General features: G+C 45.9%; 1 protein-coding gene across 12 annotated transcripts in view; it reads right to left on the reverse strand.

Annotated features, from left to right (window-relative positions):
- LOC138311137 (low-density lipoprotein receptor-related protein 2-like) overlaps window positions 1-15,421 on the reverse strand; it is a 173,379-nt gene that overhangs the window by 59,033 nt on the left and 98,925 nt on the right. For 3 of the 12 annotated variants that reach the window (XR_011206526.1, XR_011206527.1, XR_011206525.1), the window contains exon 77: window positions 1,951-2,054. The exons of 6 other annotated variants lie outside the window; for them this stretch is intronic. Coding sequence is in view for 3 of the 6 variants with exons in the window: in XM_069252598.1 (XP_069108699.1) it covers window positions 12,953-13,162 (210 nt within the window). In the remaining 3 variants the exon portion in view is untranslated. Of the gene's footprint in view, window positions 1-1,950; window positions 2,055-12,839; window positions 13,163-15,421 lie in introns of those variants that run through there. 3 more of the 12 variants (XM_069252598.1, XM_069252597.1, XM_069252599.1) reach the window with 2 other exon arrangements.

Consider the following 15,421-nt stretch of genomic DNA (forward strand, 5'->3'; position numbering starts at 1 on the left):
TGGGGGCCGAAATTGGGGCCGAATTTCGGCCCCAAATATATAGGCAGGAAAAACACTGTATAACTTGAATACATTGTTCATACAAAGGTATTAATGATTTTATTACTCTGGAATATGTGTTATTCATTCTGTAATACCAGTGAATCAAAACATTGAGCTTTAAGGCTTTAGTAACTTGTGATTATTGTTTCCAAGATATAAACACAGGGAGTACCAGTTCACTACCTTTTCCCATTATTTACCATAATTTATCCTATTTTCTATGTAACCAAATTGAGCATCTCCTCCGCCAGATTTTTTAGTTTACATTTGGATCTCTCGGATATTTAAGCATTACACTATCTTTTTATGAAATCTATGGTCTATATAGATGCCAGAGCTTTACAGGAATAATGCACACAAGACAGTTTAATACTTACAGTGTATCTTTACATTATTTATTTATTTAGACAATGATTTAATCCATTGGATCACTATAATGTAAACAAACCTTCAGACATAATCGCCATTTTTATTTTCCAATTTTTTAGTGTTTACTTCTAAAATATCGGAATGAATTTTCAATTATAAATGTAAATAATTGCCAACAGTAACAGTTCATGATACAGAGACTGGATACATTGTTTATAAATGTCTATAGCTACTATCTTTGAGAAATTGTGTAATACATAATAAAAATTATAATCAGAATATAAATTCTGACTGATCTTTGGTTATCTTTTGATTACTTACAAATTATGAAGCAAAGTACCGTATTCGACCCAATAAGCGCCCAGGGCGGTTAAAAATTTGAAGAAAAAAAATGAAAAGATGCTGATAAGACAAAATTATTGCAAATCTATACAGTTTTGTGTAGTTTTGGTCTTTATTTAAGATTGGACAATTGAAATCGAGGCCTCAAAAAGGGTGAGGGGCGCTTATAGGGACATGAGCGCTTATTGGGTCGAATATGGTATTCCTAAAGACAGGACTGGATGGACCAGGACCAGGCGGAACCAGGACCAGATGGACCAGGACCAGGCGGAACCAGGACCAGATGGACCAGGACCAGGCGGAACCAGGACCATGCAGATGGACCAGAACCAGATAACCCAGGACCAGACGACCCATGACCAGATGTATCCAGGATCAGACGACCCATGACCAGAAGACCCAGGACCAGACAAACCCAGGACCAGATGGACAAGCATTAGATGGACAAAGGACCAGACGGAGGAAGGAACAGACGGACCCATAAGCAGATGTACCTGTATCAGATGGACCAGGACCACACTGACTCAGAACCAGGAACAGATGGACAAAGGACCAGACAACTCATGACCACATGGGCCAGGATCAGACGGACCAAGGACCAGATGGACCAGAATCAGACAAGCCAGGACCAGACGGACCAAGGAACAGACAGACCCCTGACCATATGGACCAGGATCAGATGGACCAGGACCAGACAACTCATGACCACATGGGCCAGGATAAGATGGACCAAAGACCAGATAGACCCAGTACCAGACGGACAAAGGAACAGATGGACACAGGACCAGACAACCCATGACCACATGGGCCAGGATCAGACGGACCAAGGACCAGATGGACCAGGATCAGATGGACCCAGGACCTGATAGACCCAGGAGCAGACGGACAAAGGAACAGATAGACCGGGATCAGATGGACCATGATCAAGCAGACCCAGGACTTAACAGATCAGGAGCAGACAGACCCAGGACTTAACAGATCAGGAGCAGACGGACCCCATTACTAGGAAAAGAGAGGGGAAACTTATCCGATACTCAAATGTTTATGTAATTAAGTCAGTTATATGATCTGGCTGTGATAGCATTACTTTATCTCTAAATCTAAATCATCTGACTGATAAATGAGCCCTTCACCAGAGACCTACAGTGTAAGGGAGACAACTCAAATAAAATATAGAGAAAACCGACTTATACTCACCAATTAATACTCAGGTCATTTATGAAGAGGCAACTGTGTCGGATATTTTCATGAAAGGAGTTAACTCCCCTTTGTGGCCCAAAAGGTACAATTATGAAAGCCAGCTGAAACAGAACAAATGTATGAATCAATAAAAGACTAAAGACTAAATATATTAAGTAGCTGATAAGTGAATGTGAAAACAAATAGAAGGAGTTATGTAATTAATTAGGTTTAAATAATCAAGGTCATTCAAGGACATACAAACTAATGTATATCACATATACCTCTAATTAATTTAATTTCTCTAGCAAATTGATTTATGTTGTTTTTTGTGTATTTGAGCAATGAATTGGTATTCAAAATTTGGTCCTATTAAGCGACCCTCATTTATTTTTAATTATCAAAGCACCCTGGACCCTTATTGGGTCAAACACGGTACATTTAAGCTCCATATTCTGTTTTTATGAATTACAAAATTATCTGCTCCTGAGTAAAGTTTATGTGTAAAAATGATGTCGTATTTCTCTAACGGATATGAAGTTATACTAATAACTACAGGAACAGATGGACCAGTACCTGACGAACCCAGGAACAGATGGACTAGTACCTGATGTACCCAGGAACAGATGGACCAGTACCTGATGAACCCAGGAACAGATGGACCAGTACCTGATGAACCCAGGAACAGATGGACCAGTACCTGATGAACCCAGGAACAGATGGACCAGTACCTGATGAACCCAGGAACAGATGGACCAGTACCTGATGTACCCAGGAACAGATGGACCAGTACCTGATGGACCCAGGAACAGATGGACCAGTACCTGATGAACCCAGGAACAGATGGACCAGTACCTGATGAACCCAGGAACAGATGGACCAGTACCTGACGAACCCAGGAACAGATGGACCAGTACCTGATGAACCCAGGAACAGATGGACCAGTACCTGATGGACCCAGGAACAGATGGACCAGTACCTGATGAACCCAGGAACAGATGGACCAGTACCTGATGAACCCAGGAACAGATGGACCAGGAACAGATGGACCAGTACCTGATGAACCCAGGAACAGATGGACCAGTACCTGATGAACCCAGGAACAGATGGACCAGTACCTGATGAACCCAGGAACAGATGGACCAGTACCTGATGAACCCAGGAACAGATGGACCAGTACCTGATGAACCCAGGAACAGATGGACCAGTACCTGATGAACCCAGGAACAGATGGACCAGTACCTGATGAACCCAGGAACAGATGGACCAGTACCTGATGAACCCAGGAACAGATGGACCAGTACCTGATGAACCCAGGAACAGATGGACCAGTACCTGATGAACCCAGGAACAGATGGACCAGTACCTGATGAACCCAGGAACAGATGGACCAGTACCTGATGAACCCAGGAACAGATGGACCAGTACCTGATGAACCCAGGAACAGATGGACCAGTACCTGATGAACCCAGGAACAGATGGACCAGTACCTGATGAACCCAGGAACAGATGGACCAGTACCTGATGAACCCAGGAACAGATGGACCAGTACCTGATGAACCCAGGAACAGATGGACCAGTACCTGATGAACCCAGGACCTGATGAACCCAGGAACAGATGGACCAGTACCTGATGAATCCAGAAACAGATGACCAGTACCAGTACCTGAACAGATGACCAGACCTAGGAACAGATGGACCAGTACCTGATGAACCCAGGAACAGATGGACCAGTACCTGATGAACCCAGGAACAGATGGACCAGTACCTGATGAACCCAGGAACAGATGGACCAGTACCTGATGGACCCAGGAACAGATGGACCAGGACCTGATGGACCCAGGACCTGATGAACCCAGGAACAGATGGACCAGTACCTGATGGACCCAGGGACAGATGGACCAGTACCTGATGAACCCAGGAACAGATGGACCAGTACCTGATGAACCCAGGAACAGATGGACCAGTACCTGATGAACCCAGGAACTAATGAACAGATGGACCAGTACCTGATGAACCCAGGAACAGATGGACCAGTACCTGATGAACCCAGGAACAGATGGACCAGTACCTGATGAACCCAGGAACAGATGGACCAGTACCTGATGGACCCAGGAACAGATGGACCAGTACCTGATGAACCCAGGAACAGATGGACCAGTACCTGACAAACCCAGGACCTGATGGACCAGTACCTGACAGACCCAGGAACAGATGGACCAGTACCTGATGAACCCAGGAACAGATGGACCAGTACCTGATGAACCCAGGAACAGATGGACCAGTACCTGATGGACCCAGGAACAGATGGACCAGTACCTGATGAACCCAGGAACAGATGGACCAGTACCTGATGAACCCAGGAACAGATGGACCAGTACCTGATGGACCCAGGAACAGATGGACCAGTACCTGATGGACCCAGGAACAGATGGACCCAGTACCTGATGAACCCAGTAACAGTTGGACCAGTACCTGACGAACCCAGGAACAGATGGACCAGTACCTGACCAGTACCTGATGAACCCAGGAACAGATGGACCAGTACCTGATGGACCCAGGAACAGATGGACCAGTACCTGATGGACCCAGGAACAGATGGACCAGTACCTGATGGACCCAGGAACAGATGGACCAGTACCTGATGGACCCAGGGACAGATGGACCAGTACCTAATACCAATATTGATACAGTGTAAGTTTGTTTTGAGGCCTGTACCTCTTACCCTTGGGACCATAGACCACATTTATTGTGGTATCATGAATAATTCATCACTCGCATCCCTCTTATCTGATTGGTACGACCTAACGTTGAGGCAGAACCAATCAAATTTTGTGTCTCAAAACAAACTTTGAGAATAAATTGGTACATTTTGTATACAGTATATCACAGGGACTTGGCGCAAATTTCCAACCAACAGTCCATATACTATGTAGACCTATGTCTTAGATATTATAATACATATATGTACATGTATACTGATCATTGGTTGAAAATCCATGCCAAGTCCCTGTGGTGAATGTCAATGCAAGGATGCCGATGATTAACGTCCTTGATATTTTGTAAATACAAATGTTAATACTTGTCCAAGCTAATACAAAACTTTAAATGTGTGATTACTTTTAACTTTGTTAATTATGTTCATTGTTTTATAAAAATGTGTTTATTTACCGTAATTCCCTGCGCATTACTCACACCATGGTATAGCCCGCGGGAAACAAAATCAAACATTTTCTGTGATTTTGTAAAATAAATTATAGATAGCCCGCACCGACAGATTGCCCCCGGGTTATACTTTGATGTAATCCTTGAAAGTATAGATATTTGTTGACAGTACATATATGTAGTATATATATATATATATGCTATAGTGATTTCATTTCCAAAGAGGTATAGGTTTATTAAAAAACATGTAAAGTTGTCAAAGGTATACAAGTTTGATATAATATACCTTTTTCTCTGTTCAAAATTGTCGTCTGCTACAGCCCAGTCCTGTCTCTATGGTGGGACCAAGGATATGACCACCTCAGTATACAGTAAAACCTGACAAAGAGCCACCTCTGTATAAAGACCACCTACTTCATAATGTTTTCTGGTAAAACCTGACAAAGAGGCCACCTCTGTATAAAGACCACCTACTTCATAATGTTTTCTATGGTCCCAATTAACAAGTTTCAACACCATTCAACCTTTGTACAAAGGCTATATGGCAATTAAAGCAATTTTTCCTCTCTTCTTTGGTTTGGCCCTTGGGTAGTCTTTATAGACAGAAGGTTTGACTCTTTTGTGGTCATAATAAACAGGTTTTACCCTTATGTGGTCTTTATAGACCGGTTTGACTCTTGGACTATCTTTATAGACAAGTTTGTCTCTTGGACTATCTTTATAGACAAGTTTGTCTCTTGGGTAGTCTTTATAGACAGGTTTGACCCTTGAGTAGTCTGTATAGACAGGTTTAACCCTTGAGTGTCTTTATAGACAGGTTTGACTCTTGACTATTTCTATAGACAAGTTTGTTTCCTTGGGTAGTCTTTATAGACAGGTTTGACCCTTAGGTGGTCTTTATAGACAGGTTTGACCCTTGGGGTCTTTATAGTCTTTATAGACAGGTTTGACCCTTGGGTGGTCTTTATAGACAGTGGTTTTGACCCTGGTGGTCTTTATAGACAGACTGGTTTTTAGACATTTGCCTTGTGGTCTTTATAGACAGTTTGACTTAGGTTTTATGACCTTGGTGTTAGTCTTTATAGACAGGTTGACGTTTGACTTGGGTCTTTATAGACAGGTTTGACCCTTGGGTGGTCTTTATAGACAGGTTTCCTTGGGTAATAGACCTTGAGTGGTCTTTATAGACAGGTTTGACCATTGGGTGGTCTTTATAGACCGATTTGACCCTTGGGAAGTATTTATAGACAGATTTGACTCTTGGACTATCTTTATAGACAAGTTTTGTCTCTTGGGTAGTCTTTATAGACCGATTTGACCCTTGGGAAGTATTTATAGACAGGTTTGACTCTTTGACTATCTTTATAGACAGGTTTGACCCTTGAGTGGTCTTTATAGACCGATTTGACCCTTGGGAAGTATTTATAGACAGGTTTGACTCTCTGGCTATCTTTGTAGACAGGTTTAACCCTTGAGTGGTCTTTATAGACAGGTTTAACTCTGGGTGATCTTTATAGACAGGTTTGTACCTTGCTAGGTCTTTATAGACAGGTTTGTACCTTGATAGGTCTTTATAGACAGGTTTAACTCTCAGTGATTTTTATTGACAGGTTTGTCTCTTGGGTAGTTTTTATAGACAGGTTTGACCCTTGGGTAGTCTTTATAGACAGGTTTAACACTGGGTGGTCTTTATAGACAGGTTTAACACTGGGTGGTCTTTATAGACATGTTTGTCTCTTTGGTAGTTTTTATAGACAAGTTTGTCTCTTGGGTGGTCTTTATCTAACATCCCAGCAAGCAAGCAGTTCAATACAGGGCAGTAAGATGGGCCAAAAGAATGAAACCCCGCAGGGATATATAAAAATATCGGAACCAAAAAGCCACCCGTGTACCGACACATGCGATGCATACTAAATACTAGGAGGAGGAACAGTCAGAGACTGTGCCACCACCAAAGGACCCAAGGAAAAAAGGTCATCAGACACAGATGCCGAGGATCTCGGATAAAAATCCGTGAAGGTAGTCTGCCCACGCCAGAAAGCTGCAGACATGACCTCCTGAAAGGAAGAGCCAGAGAGCAGAGCCCAAGAAGTTGCCAGAGCTCTGACCTCATGTGCTCTCACCTTAAACCTGTCAAGAATCCCTTCTTCTGTGTGATCGTATGCAAAACGAATGACCTCACAGATCCAACGAGAGACAGTCTGTGCAGATATATCTCGCTTTCCAGGTTTGATGGGAAGGAACAACCGAGAACGAGAACCTCCCCCCCCCCCCTTGTTTTGTCGAGGTAAACTCGTAAAGAACGACAAGGACAAAGCAACCTGTCCTCGCCAGAGCAACCTGCAACAGATGGTATTGAAGGGATTCTAATAGGCTCAGGGGAGAAACCAGGAGCCTGATTCTTAGTGAGAAAAGCAGGATCAGTTACCAGAGTAACTGCAGAAAATCCCCTTGACCAACGCAGACAAGATTGAAGACATGACAAGGCATGTACTTCACTACGTCTTCGACCTGAAGCCAAAGTAACAAGGAAAACCGTCTTCAAAGTAAGAAACTTCATAGAGGCACTGGAAAGTGGCTCATACGGAGCCTTGGTCAAGGAATTCAGCACAAAGGCCAAATTCCAATGGGGGGCTAACTGCCTGATTCGAGGTCTAGAAAGACCGAAACCCCTAATCAAAGCAGACAAGGAAGGAGAATTACCAACTTCCGGTCTGCCATGAAAGGCAAAAACACTAGCTAATGCTGAGCGATAGCCAGCAATAGTTCCAGGTGAAAGCTTACGATCTCTGAACAGGGACAGAAGAAAGTCAGCAATCACCTGAACAGATGCCTTGATTGGATCAATCTTCCCTTCACCACACCAATCGCAGAAAATCCTCCATCTAGATTGGTAGATGGCAGAAGAGGAAGACCTAATTGATCTCGTGATGCTCTGGGACACGTCCTCAGAAAAGCCTGCCTGAGTGAGGCCTCCAATGATAGCCTCCAAGCGTGAAGGTGGAGAATCTGAGGATGTGGATGCACCACGTTGGACCGAGGCTGCCGAAGAAGGTCTCGACTTGGAGGCAACTGCAGAGGTTGATCCACAAGAAGAGACAGCAACTCTGGAAACCATGGCTGCCTCGGCCACAAGGGTGCTATGAGAAGCAGAGAGCAATGATGCTCTCGAACCTTCTGGAGCACCCTGCCCACCAGATTGAACGGGGGGAATGCAAATGCATTCATGCCGTCCCAATTTAGAGAGAGGGCATCTACTGCCCAAGCCTGTGGGTCGGGAACCGGAGAGACATAGGTTGGCAACTGAGCATTCAGGGCTGTGGCAAACATATCCAGATGTGGTCTGTCCCAAGCCTGACAAACCACTTGAAACACAGACGGTTTTAGCTGCCATTCCGTCAACACCGGTTGACGACGCCTGGAGAGTGTATCGGCCAGGATGTTCAAGCAGCCTGGAAGATGCTTGACCTGTATTGTCAAATGCATCTCCTGGCAAAGCAAGAGAACCTTGATGGCCAGGGCGCACAGTACATGGGACTTGGTACCCCCTTGCTTCTCCAGGTAAGCGACAACTGTAGAGTTGTCTGTCGCCAGGCAGATCACCTGTGACTGCAGCACATCCCGTAGGGACTGCAGAGCCAGCAGGACTGCTCTCGTCTCTAGCACATTTATGTGCTCCGAGAGCTGATCCCCTTCCCACTCCCCGGACTGTATGTGACCGTCCAGGTAAGCGCCCCACCCTGTCATGGAAGCATCCGTATACAGGGTCATGGTGGGACTCGGCCTGCGAAGAGGAACTCCTCGAAGGACATTGTCCTGATTGGTCCACCAGGAGGCAAAGTCCTTCACCGACTGAGTTAAGGGAAGCATTGCTTCCCAATCCCTGGAGGCAGGGACCCAGTTGGAAAGAAGGAACATTTGCAGAGGCCTGATGTGAAGGCGTCCCAATGGGACCACATCTGCCAGGGAGTTGAGATACCCCAGAAGTCTGAGGAACCAACGTACCTGGACCCGAGACATTTTCATGAAGGCTAGAACCATGTCTCGTGCCTTCTGAAATTTGTCGTCTGGTGGCAACACAATCCCGAGAACCGTATTGAAACGGTTCCCCAGGAAGACAAAGTCCTGAGAAGGAGTGACCTCTGACTTCTCTCTGGAGGGAATGAACCCTACCTTGAGCAAGAGCTTGAGGACCAAGCGAGTATCCTGCACTAACGATTTCCTGACCATGTGTAACATGAGGGAATCGTCGAAGTAGATGTGAACATCTATACTCCGAGAGTGAAGGAAGCTCACCACCACCTGCAGCAACTTGGTGAAAACCAGAGGAGCTGTGGTGAGGCCGAATGGCATGGCCCGGAACTGGAATACTCTGCCGTCGCAAGTAAAACGGAGGTATTTCCTTGCCGACTTCTTGATGGGGATATGAAAATAGGCATCCTTCAGATCGACCGAAGTTGCCCACATACCCTCCCCAACGGAAGCAATTATGCCCCGTGGGGTCTCCATCTTGAAGTGAGGAGATTCCACGTGCTTGTTGAAAGCACTCAAATCGATGATGGGACGCCAAGCTCCGAACTTCTTCCGAACCAGAAACATTCTGGAATAGAAGCCGGGCGTACATCCCACCAGAGGAACCTCCTCGACCGCACCTTTGCGGAGCATGGTCCTGACTTCCTCCTTCAAAGCAAGAGCCTTTTCTTGATCCCCCGGCGGAGGAAAGAAAATTGGCTTGGCAGACAAGGGAGGAACCTGAGTCAGAGGAATGCCTAATCCCTCCGATACCACTGATAGAGCCCAGCTGTCCTGAGTGATCTCCTTCCACTGAGGGAGAAAGGAAGCAAGACGGCCGCCTACCGGAAGATCCGGAAATGGCACATCTAGACCCTCCCAAACACTGGAAGACGGGTTTAAACACCCTGGAACATCCAGGTCTAGAGGAACAAGCGGGCATGGTATGGAGGGAAGAAGCGAGTCAGGAACTCGACTTACCCTTTGAAGGAGGTCTCTTGCCACCCTTCCCCTTCTTCCCCTTGGCCTTGAAGACGGGTTTAGGCCTTTTCCCTGCAGACCGCTGCTTGGGATTAGGTCTAGCCTTCTTCGCAGCAGGCCCAGAACCCTGTGAAGAACTAGGACCAGAAGAGCTGGACTTCTTAAAAAGAATACCAGACGCCACAGAGTCCTCTTTCAGGTCCTTCTGAACAACTGGTAAAACACCACTGAACAGAGTTGGACCAGTGAAAGGGGCTGTCAAGAGTCGGGAGAGGAAGGGTTCGCTCACCTGCATGTCTCGAAGGACAGAGCAGCGGCGAGCAAGCATTACGTCTGCTAGCAATGAGCATTGCAACACTGCTACAGATCGCAACGCTGAATTCAGGGCAGACATAAGTCTGTCCTGCATATCCTGTCTTTCCTTGTCAGAAAGTTGACCCTCAGGCAGGTCGGACAATCTGTACAAGGATACAGTGAAAAAATCCACGTATGACAGAATATGGAGAGAGAGGCGCAACATCCTCTCAATCTTGTGATGTTCCTTGGCCTGGAACACCACCTGGTCCACCAATTTCCCGGGCCAGGAAGCCAAATCCCTCGACTCCAGCTTGGCTGGATGCGGGGCTAACTTCCCGTCATGGATGGCATAATCAGAGGGTTTAACCTCTGATAAATCAGACACCCCGAGTTGCAGCCCAGGAAACCCAGGAGCACGAGTGGCAGAAGAATTCTTCTCTGCCACACGAGCCTGGGCGGTGGCCAAAGCAGAGGACACAATAGTGCCCTCAGGCAGGGTCCTATCGCTGCGTGGAGCAGGCTTAGGAGGTACCACAGAGCTAAGCAAGGTGGTAGCCTCCGGGACCGATGACGTAGAAGGAGGTGGGCAATCCTTCTCGCCGAGGACAAGGGCAACATCTGCGCGTAAAGCACGCATGCCCGAGATGAGGTGGGAAGCTTCCACAACCACATCATCCTCAGCCTCATCCGAACACTGAGACTCGTCCTCAGAGAGAGAGGCATCCGAAGATGGATCCTCTGAAGGAGGTTCATCGACCTCAGAGCACCCAGGTGACAGATAAAGAACGTCATGCTCTGCCGTGCCCGAATCCCCACAGTCCATAGGTTCTGTGGAATCCAAGCCAGAATGGTGAGATTCTACAGAGGGGGTAGCTAAAGGAGCTAATTCCAGACTAGAAGGATTAGACTCCGGGTGGGGGCGTTTAATAGCAGAACGCTTGACCACCTTGACTCTAGGTCGAGACGAAAAAGCTCGGTAACTAGAGCCAGCCAACCCCTTGGACCGCGAAGCAGCCTTGACCGCCGAAGCGGTAGCACTAGGAGTCCGGTGACGCTTCCTAGTGCCGGCCAGAGAGGCCCCAGAACGGGAAGGTTGTTGGGGAGGGGGAGCCAACAACCCACCGAAATGCTGCTGAGTGGGAGGGACCAAACCCCAAGGGTGCCATGGAGGGAAACCATATGGCCCAAAACCAAACCCTTGGGGGCAATTAGGAGGTCCCGTGGGCTGGGAGTGACCCCAGGATTGGCCAAATTGACCTGCCTGAGTCTGGGGCTGGAAACCTTGTCCATAGAACGAAGGTAATCCGCCACTCCCTCCGGAAGCAGACCCGGACATGTACGGATTGGGACCGTAACTGCCGGGATTCTGAGTCCCCAAACCATTCACAGGCTGGTTTGGTTGTCCCAGAGAACCCTGCGCGCACGCAGGATTAACCCCAGGACTAGGGAAAGCCGTCGGATGAAAATCAACCGACTGATCGACCGACCCAGAGCCCGAATAAAAAGTCGGGTTCCCAGACACCGATAAACCAGGGCCAGTCACAGACTGACTGGAGCCTGGCAAGGAATGTCTGGGAGGGAAGGACGACTGAGGTCCTGACCGACTGCCAGCAACGCTGACCAAGGGAGCCAACTGCAATCCAAAGGAATTAGCAGGAGGAGCACCCAAACTTGATGGCAGAGCCATACAAGGAGCCGGACAAGGACCCTCCCAAGGACCAGAAGCTGCCGGAACACCGGAGCCACCAACAGAGTTGGTAACTGCAGACTGGGACACAACTCTACCTAACGGCAAGCTCTGAAAAGGCTTACGAGAGGTCCCAGACAATTCGGCGTCAGAGCGTGCCAACTCTGCGCCAGGCTGTCCAATCAAAGAACCAGACTGATGCTGGGATGAAGGGACCGCCCCCTGACTACCTTATTCACTTGCTGTAAAAGAAAACCGCAAACAAAGTGTAAAAAAACGGCAGACGTTTAACACAAACAAAGCGGTAAACAAACACAGTGTAACAACAAAAAGGTTACAAACTAGAACGTAGAACGTAAACACGCCGCCACGTGTCGGAACACGGGAGGTGAAAACGGGCCAAAAAACACGGCCGAACGCTACACAAACAAACGGAAATAACAAACGGTAATAACTGCAGAAACTAGCAGTATAAAAACTCTGAAAAATAGAGAATACCGCCCTGTAAGGAGTGGAAATGACGCTGAGAATACGTGGACACGTCCAGTCAGTTCAGCGCCATGGAAAAGAAGGATGTATTTCCGGTCGTGCGTACGCTCGACAGGCAGGTAAGAGGGGCCTCCTACGGGAGGTTTATGGGGTTTAATTTTGTTCATATTTATATACAAATGAATGGGAAATTGTGGAAGATATGCATACTAAAGTTATGGTAACGTATTACAGAAATGAAAAAGGTTTTTTTATAACACAGAAAATATACAAAGTCTATTTTTCATTTAATTTTATTATAAAAACCTAAATTAGAAGATGTTTATATAAAATGTGGCACACATGAGTCTCTTTGGTAATATATAGTTTCCATGGCAACGGTTGTCATGGTCACGTGCTGTCACCGTTGAAATTTACGTCATCAAATGTTGGGTTATCATGACTGCCGTCGCCTCCTGATTTCGTGGTGACTGGTGATGGAGGCGGACTGGATTTCTCTCCCTTGTCCTCTTTAAAGTACATAGGGTTACTGAAGGTCGTGAAGGCCACACCTCCCTCGGGACTCCCAGGGATTCCCGGACTGTATGGCTGAGTCGTATCCTAGCAACCAGAAACAAAGTAACCAATCAAAAAAATAAATAAATAAAAAACATTAAAAAAAAAAAAAAAGAAAGTTAACAACTGATAATTTGAAACAGGGGAAAAAACAATATTGGGGAATATATTCGACCCAATAAGTGCCCAGGGCATGCCTATCAAAGGAAATAAAGGGGGCGCCTAATAGCTAGGACTAAATATTGACTACTCTTTTACAAAATCATAACTAAACTGTTGGTTGTTATATTTCCTGCATCATTAACTTTGAGGTACGGTAAGGGAAACTGAGGCTTCAAACCTTGGAAATTATAGGGACACTCCTGGGGCACTTACTGGGTCAAATACGGGGAGAGGGGCGATTATAGGGACAGGGGCACTTACTGGGTCAAATATGGGGGAGAGGGGCGATTATAGGGACAGGGGCACTTACTGGGTCAAATACGGGGAGAGGGGTGATTATAGGGACAGGGGCACTTACTGGGTCAAGTACAGGGAGAGGGGCGATAATAGGGACAGGGACATTTACAAGGTCAAATACGGGTAGGTGGGCGATGATAGGGACAGGGGCACTTACTGGGTCAAATACAGGGAGAGGGGCGATTTTAGGGACAGGAGTACTTACTGGGTCAAATACAGGGAGAGGGGCGATTATAGGGACAGGGGAACTTACTGGGTCAAATACGGGGAGAGGGGCTATTATAGGGACAGGGGAACTTATCTATATTGAGCAATTTAATTTGGAAAAAAAAATCACAAAATATTCTTGTTATGAACAACTACAAATTAATGTACATGTAATATATTCGTAGGAACTTTATTCAAGGCATGAAGCTGGCATTTTTTGTGGATATATAGAAATATTAGTGGTTAGTCAAGCAACATTCTCCTTGTTAATAATTATCAATTTGAAAAAGTAAATAACAAAAATGTTCTTATTGTAAAATTAAACAACTACTGCATAACATAAAATATGCTTGGGTATTTTAATTCTTTCTGGCCTGGAATTTTCATTTTTCGTCCGTATAGAAATATTTGTGGGTATTTTAATTCTTTCTTGAGACATGAACAAAAACAACAAAGTTTAACATATCTGTTAAAACAAGAGGCCCAGAGGGCCTGTATCGCTCACCTGGTTTTTTGTTAGTAATTATCACAAGACTCTGACAATTAGAAAAATAAGCAAAATTGACTCCCAAAGTTTAATTTTGAATCACAACCATACAATGATGCTATTGATACCATACAAATATGCTATCCAATACATAGGTTCAGAGACAAAGTAATTTATATGAAAGTAGTAGCCTAATTGACTTTTTTGACCTCGCATCTATTGCCGTCTAAGGCCCCGGGGTCAGCCCTATCATTTGTACAATTTCAAATCCCAACCCTATAAGGATACTACAATTGCATTATAAGTGCTCTTCCATTCTTAGTTGCAGAGAAGAAGTCGTTTATATGGAAATAGCTAAATTAACCCCTTTTGACCCCACCCTTCAGGCCCCCGGGGGGTCAGCCCCATCATTTGCAAAATTTTGAATCCCCACTCTATAAGGATGTAACCATTGCATTATGAGCGTAATCCCATGTTAAGTTGCAGAGAAAAAGTCATTTATATGGATATTGACCACTTTTGACCCCGCCCCTCAGGCCCCCTGGGTCAGCCCTATCATTTGCACAATTTGAAATCCCCACCCTATAAGGATGATACCATTGCATTATGGGTGCTACACCATGCTTAGTTGCAGAGAAGAAGTCATTTATATGGAAAAAGCCAAATTGACCTCTTTTGACCCCGCCCCTCAAGCCTTCGGGGGGGGGGGGGGGGGGGGTCAGCCCTATCATTTGCACAATTGCCCAACCCTATAAGGATGCTACCATTGCATTATGGGTGCTATACCATGCTTAGTTTCAGAGAAGAAGTCGTTAATTTAGATGGAAATAGCCAAATTGGCCCCTTTTGACCCCGCCCCTCAGGCCCCCATGAGGTCAGCCCCATCATTTGTACAATTTTGAATCCCCACCCTATAAGGATGATACCATTGCATTATGGGTGCTATCCCAAGCTTGGTTTCAGAGAAGAAGTCGTTTATATGGAAATAGCCAAATTGACCCCTTTTGACCCCGCCCCTCAGGCCCCCCGGGGGTCAGCCCCATCATTTGTACAATTTTGAATCCCCACCCTATAACAACTACCATTGCATTATGAGTGCTATCTCTTGCATAGTTTCAGAGAAGAAGTCGTTTTTATGGAAATAGCCAAAT

The sequence above is a fragment of the Argopecten irradians genome, chromosome 16 (genome assembly GCF_041381155.1).
Source record: "Argopecten irradians isolate NY chromosome 16, Ai_NY, whole genome shotgun sequence".
NCBI classification, from domain to species: Eukaryota; Metazoa; Mollusca; class Bivalvia; order Pectinida; family Pectinidae; genus Argopecten; species Argopecten irradians.